This window comes from Hippopotamus amphibius, chromosome 7, assembly GCF_030028045.1.
Source record: "Hippopotamus amphibius kiboko isolate mHipAmp2 chromosome 7, mHipAmp2.hap2, whole genome shotgun sequence".
In the NCBI taxonomy this organism is placed as follows: Eukaryota; Metazoa; Chordata; class Mammalia; order Artiodactyla; family Hippopotamidae; genus Hippopotamus; species Hippopotamus amphibius.
The window spans coordinates 117,935,546-117,951,145 of NC_080192.1; the positions used below are offsets into that span (position 1 = coordinate 117,935,546).

The following is a 15,600-nucleotide window of genomic DNA, read 5'->3' on the forward strand; positions in this document are numbered from 1 at the left end:
ATTTTTGACATTATAAATAAGATCCTACCAACATTTTTGCATATAAATCTTTATGTATATCTATGATTAATTCTAGAATGAATTCCAGGAAGTAAGATTGCTGGGCTAAAATACATATACAGTTAATAATTTTAAAACATTGCCAAATTGACCCCCTCAAACGTATTATTTCACATTCTCATTAGTGTGTGTAAGTGCCAATTTCACTGCCCTCCTGACAGAAACAGCATGTTGTTTGAATTTGCATTTTTAGTAAGGGTAGACATTTTTTCTTCTTCTTTTTAAGATTTTCCTGCTGTCTGTTTTTTTCTCAGTTTTGGGCTGGGTAAGGTCATGTTTTGTTCTTTACTAGGGATACCAGACTCTTGAATTTGGGGAACTAGATAGAATAGACCTGAAAAAAATTGGGAGATGGAGGGGACAAACTTTTTCTATTAAGAAAACACATGAGATTTAAAAAAAATTATTCTCAGTATCCTTTCACTTTAAAAAAATGGGGGAAGGAGCATTTTAACAGAAAAAAAAAGACATTCACAGAATAAAGGATGGTTTTTCCCAAGAAAGGGTTCTTGGCAATAGTTTATATTTTTCTGAGATTGGAGAAATTTTCATCAAAGTTCAGACAGACTGACAGTCTGCAGCAGGATTTGGGAACCACTGCACTCATCATGCTGCAATTCTAGGTCTTAGTCTCATTTGAAAAATGAGGTGATTAGACTAGCAATCTAATGAAAATCCTCTTATCTCTGAATTTCAAGCCATTTCTTTCATATGCAGTCATAACTATCTGAGAGTTACAGTGTATGCATCCATTTGTCATAACATTTGAAGCAGATTTTATTCGCTTAAAAAAAAATTTTTTTTTTTAATTTGTTTTAAAAGTTTTTGGCCGAGGGGCTTCCTAGGTGGCGCAGTGGTTGAGAATCCGCCTGCCAATGCAGGGGACACTGGTTCGATCCCTGTTCCAGGAAGATCCCACATGCTGTGAAGCAACTAAGCCCGTGTGCCACAACTATTGAGCCTATGTGCTGCAACTACTGAAGCCCACGCACCTAGAGCCCATGCTCCACAACAAGAGAAGCCACGGCAATGAGGAGCCCATGCACCACAACAAAGAGTAGCCCCCACTCACTGCAACTAAAAAGAAAGCCCGCACACAGCAAAAAAAGACCCAACACAGCCAATAAAATAAATAAATAAATAAATGTATTAAAAAAAAAAAAGTTTTTGGCCAAGCTGCTTGTGAGATTTTAGTTCCCTGACCAGGGATTGAATCTGGGCGCCCAGCAATGGAAGCGCTGAATCCTAACCTCTGGACTGCCAGAGAATTCTGTATTTGTTTGTTTGTTTGTTTTAAAGTATATCTAATCTCATAGAAATTAGCTTCCAAGACTAAATTTTGTAATGAAAGTGACAATTTCCACATTGCTCATGAACACATATCTCCCCATTCCACAGCAAATACCTTTGCATAGAACCCTTAAGAATGTTTCTGCATGTGATTTTGGGATTCCTGGGGATTTACTTTTCATGAAGAAACTTTTTCTTCTTTTTATAAATTTATTTATTTATTTATTGGCTGTGTTGAGTCTTTGTTTCTGCACACGGGCTTTCTCTAGTTGCAGTGAGTGGGGGCTATTCTTCATTGTGGTGCACGGGCTCCTCATTGCTGTGGCTTCTCTTGTTGTGGAGCACGGGCTCTAGGCACGTGGGCTTCAGTAGTTGTGGCACGTGGCTCAATAGTTGTGGCTCATGGGCTTAGTTGCTCCACGGCATGTGGGATCTTCCTGGAGCAGGGATCGAACCTGTATCCCCTGCATTGGCAGGCAGATTCTTAACCACTGCACCACCTGGGAAGCCCATGAAGAAACTTTCTTTTTCTGAGATTTTGTGTTATATGTGTCAGGTTATTTTTCTCTACGTGGATTGGGTCAAAGAAGAAAAGTGACAAATTCCCTTTCTAAAGTTATTGAGTGAAGAGACGAAGACATCATAGGAGTAGCCACTTAAAGCTGGTCACCATCATGTTCCACAGTTTTATCCCCAGTTTTGAAAAAACTTCAATTTTGTCCATGCACCGGATCATATCAAAATTTTAGCAACTGACAAAAGTTAGTCAGACTATTGCTCCTCCTCCTCCTACCGTTTACTGAACACTCAGTGCATGCTAGACACTATGCAATGTTTAGACTTTGTTTACCTCATCTAATCCTAACAACAACTCTCTGAGATAGGTACTATTATTAAACCCCATTTTGCAGATGAGGAAGCTGAATTATCAGGAGATTAAAAACTTGGTCAAGGGTAGGTAGGCAGCTATTTAACTGTCAAACCCAACTCTTGTCACACTCCCTAAGCTTATGCACTCCATCATTACACTATACCACTTCTCCCTAAGAAAAGGATTTATGAACTAAAATTATTTTTATTAATTTCCAGTAGAAGATATTCATTTCCAGGGACGAGTAGCTCAATATCAAAACATCAAACAAAGGAAAGTCAATGGTCTTGCACGGTATTGCTCTAAGTACAGCTGAGAGGTGGTCAATAATGTAGGTTTGCTCCTTCCAAGACGGTGCTAAGTGCTAAACTCTAAGTCTAAGCTAGTCTAGCTCTCTCTAATTAAGATGCCAAGCTGACCAAGTCCCTTTCATTAATATTCTTCCCTTAGAGAAGGAACAACAAAAGTGATTGGTTTAGGGCTTGATGATGTTACAGTTTCACACTTTTTAATACAATCAGGCATTCCTCAGAAAGCCTCCCTCTTCCTGGATTGCATTTTATGCCCAAACCATCCATTGAGGTAATATTTGTATCAGTGGGGCACTCTTGCATCACAATTTTCCTCTTCCTAGCTTACTGCTTGCAGCTGGTTAAACCACTGGTGCTCTTTAACTGTTGCTCCCCTCTCCCTCCTATATACTTCAGTACTGATTGCAGTCTAGTACTTGGCTAATGAGAAGTTAATTTCTTTATACTGTATGAAAGACTTATAAACATGCCTCTAATAATTTTTTCTTCCCAGAATTTGAAAATATTCTAGAGGGAATAGAAGAGTACGAAATGTTGAAAAAAGAAAGTTGTGGTTGAACATAGTTGTTTGGATTGATCTACAGTAGAAACATACATAGAACGTACATAAATACGTATTAAAAGACTACTGTGGTTAGAACTCCAGGCTTTCACTGCTGAGGGCCCAGGTTCAATCCCTGGTTGGGGTACTAAGATCCAGAAAGCTTCGAGGCAAAAAAAAAAAAAAAAAAAAAAAAAAAAAAAGACTACTGTTGATAACACTTTTCTAATATAAAGACTGTTTTTTATACTAAAAAGTAATACATGTGCAAAAGGTCTAAACTTGTTTTTCTTGTTTTAAAGTTTTCATATCCACGCTAAAATGGTGACAATGGCTTAAAAGTGAAACTAAAAATAAAGTAAGATAAAATGTGAATATTTCTTTAATGCTTCTCTGGAAATACTGAATCTAGGAAATGCAGATAAATTTTGAAAGCTGCAGCTTTCAAAAGAATTACCCCTCCCTTCATAAGTTAATAATGTTATCAATATTCAGCAACAGAAACTTGACTTATTCAATAGGTCATATTAGGAAAATATTAGAATATTTGTTGAACTGAATTAAGTAACTTTCACATTCAAATTGAATCTGGAAATGTGACCTTAATTTAACATCAAATTCTAGAGGCAGAAATTTATGTATGTGAAACTGATTTCAAAAGAATCAGCAGGAATAAAACTGCTGTACGAAAAAACTCCCTGATTTGATTGATATTTAGTGAAAAGAATATCTCTAACATGTTCTTAGAGAGTTTTCAATATAACAGTGTACAAAAGTAGTATACAGTACTATTATTTTTTTCATGGCAACGAGGTTAGCAAAGCCCAGCCTAGAACTGGTCCTCCTTTAATAAGAGAGAAATAATACTTAGCTACAGAGGAAGGCAAGTCAGTCGAGGTTTATGCCTTTCCCTATAATGCGCTTGAAATCAGTCTGTTGTAAGTTGGACACCTGCTTCTTTTCATATTGTTTACACTATTATTTGCTTAAAAATTCTCTTTGTACAATAGATTTTGTATTCAGAGCTAAAAATATTGACGCCTATGAGGAGCTATGCAGTATAATAAGCACTGTCTTAACAAGTTACCTATGCTTTATACTTATGCTCTTTCTATATAAAGATATATAAAGGAGTATAAAAAAGATCTTTATTCTTTAAGCCTTTTAAGAAGAAACCTAAGTAGATAACAACAAAGAAAATCAATAAGGGAGAACAAATATAACAAACTCTATGAAACTTCTATTTTCTTACTAGATATTTTCTTGAAATAGACCAATTTCTTCCATAATTTCAAAAATTATGGAAAAAATATAAAGTCGCAGCATTACTCTGAGAATTCATACTTTATTTACCTGAATACATGCTTATTTAACTAAGTTGCCTTTCTCCTATACTCTGTATCCCACATCTACACATACTAAGCGACGTTTCAGCAGATGGAAAAATACAAATACCTAAGAATTTCCTCCTTTTGTGGAGTATTTCCAACTCGTGTACTCCAAGTATTTATAGTGTAATGTCTTTTTTTTTTAATGGATGGTAAAAAAGAAGTTAAATCTGTATTTATATAGTTGGTGTCTAGCAAATACATTGTATAAAATCGAAACTGGATTTTTAATCGATTCTAATAAAGAAAAGATTTTCATTTATTTGATTTACAGAGTGGCGAAGCAGCAAGGCTGCTACTCAGAGAAGACTAAAGTCCTCGTCCTCAGGATCTGAGTATTAGCGGATGAGATGTGGTACTACCATACAAAGCAGAAAGCACTAGAAAGGAAGCACAAATACTTTGTGCTTCAAATGCAAATAATCTCCGAATTGCCACTACCAAAATGATTTGATTTAGGATTATGTAACAATTTCAATACAACAGGGGGAAAAAAAACCCCTCTATTTTTGACTTCAATAACTCGGACCGTGTTGGTGAAAACGGATGGCTGGTTGTGAAGGGGCTGGAGCGTCGGTGCAGGTCTGGTGGTCCCTCGGGGGGCGTCACCTCTTTTGAGGCCTATGGTGCAGAGACCACTACTCAGAACCGCGGGGTTCACGGAGTTCTCACCCTGGCCACACTCCCGATTACCTCTGACGAGCCCCTAAGATCAATGAGTAGCAGCCTAGGCCAGGTACCCCAGCAGAAAGGCGGCGACGGCTGCAACATCAGCGGTTAAATTTTACAGCCTTTCATAAGGCCGGTCTAGTGCACCTGTAGTAAGATTACCAAGGCTGAGGGTCCCTAGATTGGGTAAAACGAAAGCGGGGAGGGAGAAGGAAGGAAAATGAGGAAGGCACAAGGAAAAGGGGGAGGGGAGGGGCGGGACGACGCGGGGAAAGCCAGAGGTTTACAGACAAGATCTTGGCGTTGCCATGGAAACGTATCCCTCCGCCCGTGTGCCGCGTCTTAGCCCCGTCAGTTCCCTCCGCGCCGCTTCTCGGCCGTTTCCGCCCAGCTCCTTTGTGCCGCGCAGAACGTCCAGATGACGCATGCGCAACGAAACCCAGCCGCCGCATATATAAGCGCGAACCCAGGCGCTTCCTCGTAGTGCCGCTAGGACCATTGGCGAGCGTGGCACTGCTGTTCGGTTTGTGTTAGTCGGTCTCTGGGCGCTGCGAGCTGAAAGAGCCGGGCTCGCGGGCCAGTCATCATGTCGCGTTACGGGCGGTACGGAGGAGGTAAGAGGCCGGGGGCCAGTAAGGGACGCTGCTGTGGGTGTAGGGAGTGTTTAGAGGCCGTGAGGTTGGCGCGGCGGTTGGGAGACGGTAATTCCGCGTGCGTAATGGCGGCTTCGGCGCACACCACACGAAGCCGGAGGCGGCGGGGGCGGGGTATTGAGGGAGGACAGGGGGTGGCTGGGGTAGGTCTGTGCCAGGGTTTCTATCAATTCTTGGGCATCTTCGCTTCCCGCCCGGCTTGAGCCAGGCCCTCAGTCACTGTTTTGTTGTTGCCCTTCTTCAAGCCGCCCGCCCGTCCCCCACACCCCCCCGCCCTCGGCTGCCATTTTGCGCACATTGACGACCATGGTGGCGCATTTCCTTGGCGCTTTCCCGCCACTTTGGCGGACAGACGTGGTCGCAGCAGTAAAAGAAGGGGTGAATTTAAGACTGAAGAAAACTGGGGCAGCTTCGAGCTGCGCATTCTCGTCAAACGGTCGAATTGCTGAGTAGGAATGAAGACGTGATCTTTTCGTCTGGCGGCTGGTTTCTTTTTCTCTTTTAGTTCTTTCGAGCGCGGTTTATGGCTCTGGGGCGGGGACCTGGAGTCTTGGGCGAGCCTGCGCCTGGGGCGGTTGCCGCGGAGGACGAGAGCCGGCGCAGCCCCGCTCTCCCGGTCCGGCTTCCGCCGGGGCCCGCTCGCCGCCGCAGACGCCGCTGCCGCCGCCGCCGCCGCCGCCGGCCCGCGCGCTCCCAGCGCGCCTGGGGCTGCCGGGACTCGGGGGCGGGGCCAGGGCGGAGCCCGCCCCACGCCTCGGAGTATCCTACCACGCTGCTGTGCTTGTGTTTTGAAGGTTCCCCCCGCCCCCCGTTTCATTGTTAAGAACTTCGTCGCACGCTTAGCTTTGTTGGTTTTAAGACCAAATTCCGTCCTTGAGAGAGCATCAAACATGCTTTGCAGAGTCTTAAGGATGGCCTCTTTTAAAGCAAAGAATTCAAATTTAAGCCAGTTTTTGCATAACATGCCTTCTTCTATTTGCGTTTTTAAACAGAAACCAAGGTGTATGTTGGTAACCTGGGAACTGGTGCTGGCAAAGGAGAGTTAGAAAGGGCTTTCAGTTATTATGGTCCCTTAAGAACTGTGTGGATTGCCAGAAATCCTCCAGGATTTGCCTTTGTGGAATTTGAAGATCCTAGAGATGCAGAAGATGCTGTGCGAGGCCTGGATGGGAAGTAAGTAAGATATCGATTATGAAACTTCACTGTTTGTGAGAATATTCCTGTGCTAAACTTCGATTCTGCAGTCTGGAGGAGATTTTAAATAAATAGCTAATCGTTTTATGAAGACAGGAACTAGGGAGCAAAGGTGGAGTTTGAAAGGCTTATAAAGGTATAGCTGAAGCTTGTGAGGACGGGTAAAGAAAGAGTGGTTGGAAAGTTGTAAATATAGGAGTGACGTGGGATTTTTTGTTTGTTTTTGTGTGTGTTTTTAAGCATTAGAATTTTGTTGCTTCTATTTTATAGAGTGATTTGTGGTTCCCGAGTGAGAGTTGAACTATCAACAGGCATGCCTCGGAGATCTCGTTTTGATAGACCACCTGCCCGACGTCCCTTTGATCCCAATGATAGATGCTATGAGTGTGGCGAAAAGGGACATTATGCTTATGATTGTCATCGCTATAGCCGCCGAAGAAGAAGCAGGTATTTATTCTAATGAATGGTTGGTGTACTAGTTAATCAAGTAATTTTTTTATTAGCAAGGCAGAAACTAATAATTTTCTATAAACTTGAATGTTAATTATACAGGTTTATTTTACAATTTTTGTTTAATTAAAGAAATGTTAATGTATTAATAATCAACCTGGTCAAAACCTTTCAGGTTTCTTCGTTTGAGTCAGTCGCCTTGATTCAGAATGTCACGAGCCTTATGATATCATGCTGAGGCGCCTTGCAAATCCGACAATTAAGATCCTCCTAGACCTTGAGGTGATCAGCATAAGAGGCCAGATCCCCTCGAGTCATCTACACCTAGCTTCACCTTATTCTTTAAAGGGCAGAAAATTTGAGACGGTGATCGCCGTAACAGTAAATTTGGCTTACAATTGGGGCCCCCTCCGGTTTAGAAAGAGGAACACCAGATTGACCACATTCCCAACTAGAAAAATCTTCTTGCGTCAATCAAGCCTCACCTGGCTCATTTGGCTGTCAGTTTGATCGTCGTTAGATTGAAGAAAACATCTAGATGCAGCGATCGGCTATAGATACTTCTAGATCGTCTAGATCTACTAGACCATGGGCCAAAGAGGGTCGACCTGCAAACTTGCAAGGTTTATTTTAAATACACATTATAGTGTTTTATATTATGTAATTCTAAGATGTAATTGAGCTTTTAACAAATCTTTTTTTAGGTAGTTTAAAAAAAAAAAAAAAAGACAACTAATAGGCCCAGAGTTTATTTCCAAATGAGACACTAAATTTAAATAGTTCTGAGATTTGATTTCAGCAGAGGCACACAAACTCTAAGGAGGAGTTGCCATCTAACATTTTGCTTTTTTCTGACTTGAAAAATAGGTCACGGTCTAGATCACATTCAAGATCCAGAGGTAGACGATACTCTCGCTCGCGCAGCAGGAGCAGGGGAAGGAGGTGAGAGATCTTGTTTAATTCCAGTTTTACCAAGTGATAAAAAAAAAAAGCTTTAATTGAAAGTGGACTTCAACTACTTTGATTTAATTTTTAGGTCAAGATCAGCATCTCCTCGGCGATCAAGATCTGTGTCTCTTCGTAGATCAAGATCAGCTTCACTCAGACGATCTAGGTCTGGTTCTATAAAAGGATCGAGGTATTTCCAGTATGTAGCACCTTTTTTTCCCCTTATTTGTATTTGGATTGTCACGTCTTAACGACAGCAGTGAAGTATCTTAAGGACCTAATTGAAATGGAATGCTTCAAACAATGTTTGAAAAAAGGTTGAATATGTACGCTTTCAAATGAAAAGCCCAACTAAAGATTTTAAGGGCTGTTACAGAGGCAGTAGAGGAGGGTCCAAAGCACAAATCCTGAACAGTGAACACTCTCTGAGTTAAACATGTTGAAAACTTTTCAGAAGCCAGCTTTTATCTGTTGTATAGGTAAATGATAATAGTGCTAAAAGATGATAGTTGCCTGATTCCTGATAAGAAGGCCCATTAGGACCAGGAAGAGATATTTCCTTTGTAGAAGGCATTAAAAAGGTGATGGAAACGATGAAATTCTAGATAATAAGGAGTCAACAATACTACTCATGTCAGTGGTAGGGAATGCTACTGGGAATTACTGCTATTCAATAATAGCACAGTCTTTGTGAGTGCAGGGATTAAAATGCTTGTGGTGCATTTGAAAAATCTCTGAACTGTAGATAAGTGCATTTAACTTGGTTGCAGGACCTCAAGATGTGTATGTTGACCTGATTTGGTTTGTGTGACAAATTGATGGTCCTTAACCATGAAAGTTTGTTGATAATCCAAGAACAAAGCCTTACCCAGTCATGGCTTTTCACTGAGCTTAACACCTGAGGAAATTCAGTTCAGGAGGTTGCCTTGATTCTTTTAAGATAAAATACCAGTTTTCTCAAACACCATATATTTCTCTTGGATACTGCACGCTGTTCAGGAATATTGTACCTCTGTACAGGAGCTGTGACAACCCAGCTCATGATAGATAATTGAAAAGGTGATTCTATATTTGATAACAGAGCTTATTGAAAGCAATTATTTGCTTAGTCTTACACTGATATACAGCATCTTGCTCTGTTTTGGCCCCTTTATTCCTAGCCTACCTAATAATTGGTACTCAGTAGGTATCTAAGGAAATTATTCATTTGGACTAATTGGTATAATTGTATTTGTTTTTTATTAAGATCCCGGTCCAGGTCAAGATCAAGATCCAGGTCTCTTTCACGACCAAGAAGCAGGTAGGGTAAAAACTCTCACTGATGCTCTTCTAGTTATATGGCACCAATATCCAAAGAGTTCAAAGTGGTTTTGAATTGCTGAAATTTCAAGTGTTAGCTGTAAGCTTAGGTGTTGAGTAGGAACACAGTACCATATTAATAAACCAAACTTTAGGACTTCATTTATACAGGGCTTATTCTGGTTGACTTCCTGGACTAGGGCATGTCAAGCTACAAGTGAAAAAGAAGTTGGTGAATTTGGGGTTATATTAAGAGGCCTGAGTTAGAATCGATACTTGCATGGAAAAGCATTCTGAGTTCATTGTACTTAAAGTAGTGTATAAAAGATTATTCATGATAAAATAAAGCAGTTCACTTTATGAAAAACAGGTGTTAGAAGATTGGCTTTTGTTAGCAAAAAATTGGTAGGTTTGCTTTCAATTTAACTGCACGACAGTTTAAGCTGAGCACAGTTTGGAGGTTCAGTTTTGTGGTATTGTGACTTGAGGGGTTGGATAGTACTTTTTCTTAATAGAATTTCTCATGTTTTGACAGCCGATCAAAGTCCAGATCTCCGTCTCCAAAAAGAAGGTAAGGAAAATAATTTGTTACCAAATCTTTAAACTGTCAAGTGTGGCCTCTGCAGAATTTGTTTGCTTACTGCCTACTTTGCAAGCTTTGAGCTCTTTGGAGAATTGGTGCTATATACTTAAGATACTAGATACGAGTTTCTTAGGTGATCCAAAAAAAAAAAAATCCCCAAAATTCAAAGTTGTTCTCTTTAAGTTTTCTGATATTAGTGAAGACACTATATTAAGCCTTACATAATTTTTTAGACTTCTGCTATAGGAACTTAATACCTTTCTCCACCTTTGAATTTATTGAAAGTTGAGTTTTGCCCTGACATGTATGCAAGAAGAATGAGTTTTGGTAGACACTAATTGGTTCCAAACCTAATGTTTTTCTTTTTAGTCGTTCCCCGTCAGGAAGTCCTCGAAGAAGTGCAAGTCCTGAAAGAGTGGACTGAAGTTCTCAAGTTCACCTTTTAGGGAAAAGTTATTTTGTTTACATTATTATAAGGGATTTGTGATGTCTGTAAAGTGTAATTTAGGGAAGGGTATTTCAACCATCTAATCAAAACGGATCTGGACTATTACTCTGTAAATTCACAGCAGTAAGATAATATAAATTTTTGTTGAATGTATTAATAACATCCTATGGTCTGAAAATGTGGGTTTTTATTTGGCACATTTAAAATAAAATGTTTCTAATTAGATTTTTGATTTGTGTTCAGTATTGCTCAATTTGGTACGCTTCAGGAGTCAACCTTGGTATTAATCATATTCATACAGACCTACATTCAAAGTTTAATGGTATTTATTATTTAAGTCTTGCACATCATTGACTAGTGTGAATACACTTGGAAAATTCCTTTTTATGCTTAGAGCTTTGGGTAAGATGGTAAGAACTCGAGTGAGTCTCCCTTAATAGCATGCATGCATCAAGACAAGTCCCTAAATTAATCTTTTGGAGTTGGTGTTACTGGATGTTATCAGGCTAATGATCTCTTCTGTCAGGTTGTAGGGACCACTGACTTGCTATAAAGGGAGTGCAACAGGAACAAATCAAGAGTAGCTGGACTTGATGCTGGAGAAACTGAATTTTCTGAAGCCTGTTCAAGTATAGTAACTAATTGAGGCTTTCAGACTATTAGATGGGATGGTGTTAAATTAGAGCTCTCCATTCTAGGAAGTTATACTCAATGTTCTTTTGTTTCTTTGTTTTCGAACAGTAACCAGTTTTATACCAAAATTTTTGCATGTTTGAGGAATTGTCTGAATTTGGGACAAAACATCTTCATGTAAACCAGCTTTGCAAAATTTTTTGAGCCCAGATATTCTCCTCTGTCGCTTCAAATGAATTGCCTTGTTCTGAGCAGAGATCTGTTAATTCCCAAGTTAGGTTTTTCAGTTTCTGAATGCCAAAATGTTTTATCTTATTTTGCCAGGCTGGTGCAAAGTAATTAAAGATGTCAATCAGAAATGTTAATGAGACTAAAGTAGTTTTGTAAATCCAACCTATATTTAGCAACACCTCATGTAGTTATTTTTTGGTAGCATCTGGTAGACTTTAGAATGTTAGCGCCAGTAGATTCTTTATTCCGACTTTAAATATCTTTTAAGTATCATAGGGCAGTAAGTTGATTTTGAATTTTCTGGTCAGGCTTTAACCAGGTATTCTCTAGCCTTGGTGCAAAAGAAAAATTTAGTGCTGGTGGCACAGCTATCTGCCCTTGTTTGTTATGCTTTTAAGCACAGTTGCTGGAGAGCATTACAATTTGGGCATACTGATCTGCCTCAAGTTTATTTACTGGTCTGAATGATCCATTAGTATGTTGGAAGTTTGGATGCTCTGTTTTTGGATTTTTGACAACTGGCCTCGTTATATGGTTGGTATAAAGCTATGTGTGTAATCAGTAGGCTTATTTGTTGCACTTGGTCAGCTTTAATTGTTCTGTATTATATAAAGATAAGTTTACTCAACAATAAATCTGCAGAGAATAAACAGTCCTGATACTCAATTTTTGGAAGTGGGAGTTCTGAGCCAAGAGTAGGAATCGTTAATCCTCCAGCTTTGGGATGGATTACTAGCAGCATCCTAGCGAGTAGTGTGAAAGGATAAAAATGATATGGAGGAGGGATTAGGGACAAAAATGATTTTAAGAAACAAGCACAGAAAATTATATTTACCTTTATGGGAAAGGGAATACTGGGTATATAGGCCAACACCTTTTGTACTGTTGACTACAGCTCCACACCCTTGTGCTTAGTAAACATCCTAAGATGCTACACTGGTGCGGTGCACCCTTTTTTTTTTATGTTTAGAGGTTGGGACTGCTAAATTGATTATGTGATTGACTTAAAAAGTGCTGGTCTAGACTCATTCCTTCTAAATTATTAACCTGGCATTGATTGATAGCCAATTGAACACTGAGTGCTTTGGGCATAGAACCTTACCTTGGTTCTCTTTCATAGGTAAGTAAAGCATGACTTCACTTTGGTAGTTCTTTGGGCTTTGAACTAAGCTAAGTACCAAGTTAAAGTTTGGTCCTACCATTTTACCATGTCCCCTCTCTGGAGGACAAAGAATGAAATTTGAGAAGGTCTTGAAATACTATGAATTTGTGACTTTGGGTTAAATGAATGGTAGTGTGGCATTGTGATTTTTGTCCTTGTGTAGCCTATCTTGAAGTCTAAAGGAACACTGATTCCAGAATGTATTAAGCTAAGTAGGAATTGAAAGCTCTAAAACTGACATGTTGTTAGTTATCAGTGAAGGACAGGAGTAAAGGATTCTTTAGCTCTGGCTCTGAGTGAGCAACAATTGCTTGGAGACCTTTGCAGGGGAGGGCTGTATAGTCTAGAAGATGTGTACATAATTGTATAGCTGGGAAGACATGATGAAGGTGGTCAGAGTAGCAAGAAGTACTAGGTCTGGCTGGTATTGGAGTGTTTGGAGGGTGGTGAGAACCAGTGACAAGCCGAAGAAATGAGGCAAAGATGAGCCTAGGTTCAAGGTATGGTACTGTTGAAGTTGTTAAATCCAGATCTAAAGGGTGGAGAAGGAAAGCACCTTTAGGCAGTGTCAAAGCCTGGTGAATTTTTTTCACAACTTAGAGGTTTATGGATACCATTCTAGTAAAGATGTCAAAGGACATTGTCAATCCTTAAACTAGTGCTGTTAAAAACTCTCATACAAGAGGAAATGGGCCCAGGGAGGTTGGTAACTTAATACTGTACCATTAAGCTGCTAGAAGGTAGGAAAAGTTTGATTCCTACCTAATGGTTTGAGTGCCCTAGCTTTTTTCATCAATAAAGCACCTCACTGCTCCCTTAAAACAAGACCACATTATGGAAAAGTCAGAAAGTAAAAGAACAAAATAACCCTTGGTCCTACCGATTGTATTTTATGCCATAGTTAATAACATGGCTGTTTTCTTTCTAGATTTAATGGAGAAAAGATGCTGGATAGAATGGGAATTCTAGAGCACAGAGAATGCAGAGCCAATTAACTGTTAAGCCTTCAAGGCCATTTCTCAAACCTGATGCTTTTTCTTTTTCCCACAGACGGCTGGCCCAATCTATTTTCCATTTCATTTCATTTTTTGATTTGGTAATACACTCAAAGGGTATAGCGAGAAGGCATCTTACCCCTGACTCAGCTGCCCAGTTACCTCCCCAAAGGCAACCGTTGTTGTCAGTTACATAGCCTGAGTAAATATACATAGGTATTTTCTCCTTTTTTTTTTCTTTGCCGCACTGCGCAACTTGTGGGATCTTCGTTCCTTGACTAGGGATTGGGCCCGGGGCCCAAGCAGTGAAAGCTCTGAGTCCTAACCACTGGACCGCCAGGGAATTACCACTCCTTTTTATCTAGAACATAAAATACTTGGAGATTTTTCATATATGTAAAACTGGCACTTTCTAAGTTACATGCTTTTAGTTGCTTGGATGGTGCATAATTTATGGCATTAAACTTTTGTGCCCCTTCAACGTGCCAGGTGCTACTAGCTTTGGAATATAGACGTGAACAGTCAGTCTTCATGGAGCTTAAGTTCTGGAGAGACAAAATGAATAAATATCAGGTGGGTAATAACTGATAGGGAGAATGGTGAAACAGAAAGGATAGGGGTTTGATTGCTGTTGTGTAAATGGGAGGCCTCTGATAGTGACAGCATTTGAGCGAGTGAGTAAGCCAGACCAACTTCTGAAGGCACAGTACATGCAAAGGCCCTAAAGTAGTTTCGAGTTGGAGGGTAAGGAGGTCAAGAGGAAGTGAACAGAGGGGAGAGTGGGAAGAGATGGCATAGAAAGGAGGGGGATGTGGGACATAGATCATGTAGGAGTTGTGTGCCTTAGAAGGGACTCTTGTTTCCTTGCAGAGTTTTTGAGCAAAGAGTAACAGGAATTGAATCAGTTTCATACTAAATGATATGAGGGTTGTTTCTAATTACTGTTAATGCTGCAGTGAATAACTTTGTACTGTACATCGCACATGTGACCTTGTGTATCTAGAATAATTCCTAGAAGTTGAATTGCTAGGTCAAGGGGTCCATGCATTTATATTTTTGCTAGGTACTGTTTGTCCTGGTGGAAATGTATAGGAGTGTGTATTTCTCTCTAACATTGCCCATTTTGGTACACATGGTGTAACTACATGGTGGGATATGTCAGCCTTGTTGATTTTATGAATCTTGTGTTGAAAAGCATAGTTTGTTTTAATTGTGGTAAAAGACATGTTTTCCCCCCACTCTCTAAATTGCCATGTATTCAAGTCTGATTTAGGTTCCCTTGCTCTCAACACACTGACCTATAGTAGGACACTGTAATTGCCTGTGTACTTCTTTGCCGGTATGCTACCACAAGACAAATTGCAACAGCAGGTACAGGGCCTTGTTCCGTTTCTTTGTTGCCTAGTGCCTGCTAACACTTAAATATCTGATGAGTGAAAAATGAATTCATGGATGAATGAATGAATTCTAATCTATTATAACCGAACAAAAATTGGAACCTCCTTTCTTCTGTGAGACCTTTATAATTAATCACCATTTCAACTAAAAGTCTATATTTTCAGCTTAGCTGCCTGTAAGACTGATTCCTGTCTGAATCTGCCTGCCGGGGATTTAGATCCTTAGGCTGCTGTTTACAATGCCCAGCTCTACTCTGCAACTCTAGTGCAAGGTTTTTATCACCTCATTTGGGTTAACGCTGAGTTCTGCTCAGAAAGTGTGTGGGAAATTTCTGTGCAGAAAGTTCTCTGCAGAAAGGATGCAGACTTACCTACCACCTCAAGAACAGGTGAGCCCAAGTGAGTCAGCCTAACCCACATAAGGAACATCAAGTCATCCATTTCTTACAACTGTCAGATGCCTAAGGTTATGTCCTA

At 40.1% G+C, this 15,600-nt stretch overlaps 1 protein-coding gene across 4 annotated transcripts; it reads left to right on the top strand.

The window, feature by feature from the left end:
• The first annotated feature begins 5,576 nt into the window (after positions 1 to 5,576).
• Positions 5,577 to 10,930, top strand: SRSF7 (serine and arginine rich splicing factor 7). Of its 4 annotated transcripts, none has more exons than XM_057742657.1 (8): positions 5,577 to 5,744; positions 6,776 to 6,956; positions 7,248 to 7,424; positions 8,295 to 8,369; positions 8,464 to 8,574; positions 9,622 to 9,675; positions 10,210 to 10,245; positions 10,627 to 10,930. In XM_057742657.1, the coding sequence occupies exons 1-8, from the start codon at positions 5,717 to 5,719 to the stop codon at positions 10,679 to 10,681; spliced, it is 717 nt and encodes a 238-aa protein (XP_057598640.1). In that variant the 5' UTR covers positions 5,577 to 5,716; the 3' UTR covers positions 10,682 to 10,930. The 4 variants fall into 4 exon arrangements, with proteins under 4 accessions (XP_057598640.1, XP_057598642.1, XP_057598643.1 ...); XM_057742658.1 differs by having other exon boundaries at positions 5,605 to 5,744; positions 8,464 to 8,565; XM_057742659.1 differs by lacking the exon at positions 10,210 to 10,245 and having other exon boundaries at positions 5,604 to 5,744.
• The last annotated feature ends 4,670 nt before the right edge of the window (positions 10,931 to 15,600 follow it).

Coding starts and splice junctions, on each gene's coding strand:
- SRSF7 (XM_057742657.1), top strand. CDS start 5,717: ATGTCGCGTTACGGGCGGTACGGAGGAG. Junction 6,957..7,247: donor GTGCGAGGCCTGGATGGGAA/GTAAGTAAGATA, acceptor TCTATTTTATAG/AGTGATTTGTGGTTCCCGAG. Junction 10,246..10,626: donor TCTCCGTCTCCAAAAAGAAG/GTAAGGAAAATA, acceptor TTTTCTTTTTAG/TCGTTCCCCGTCAGGAAGTC.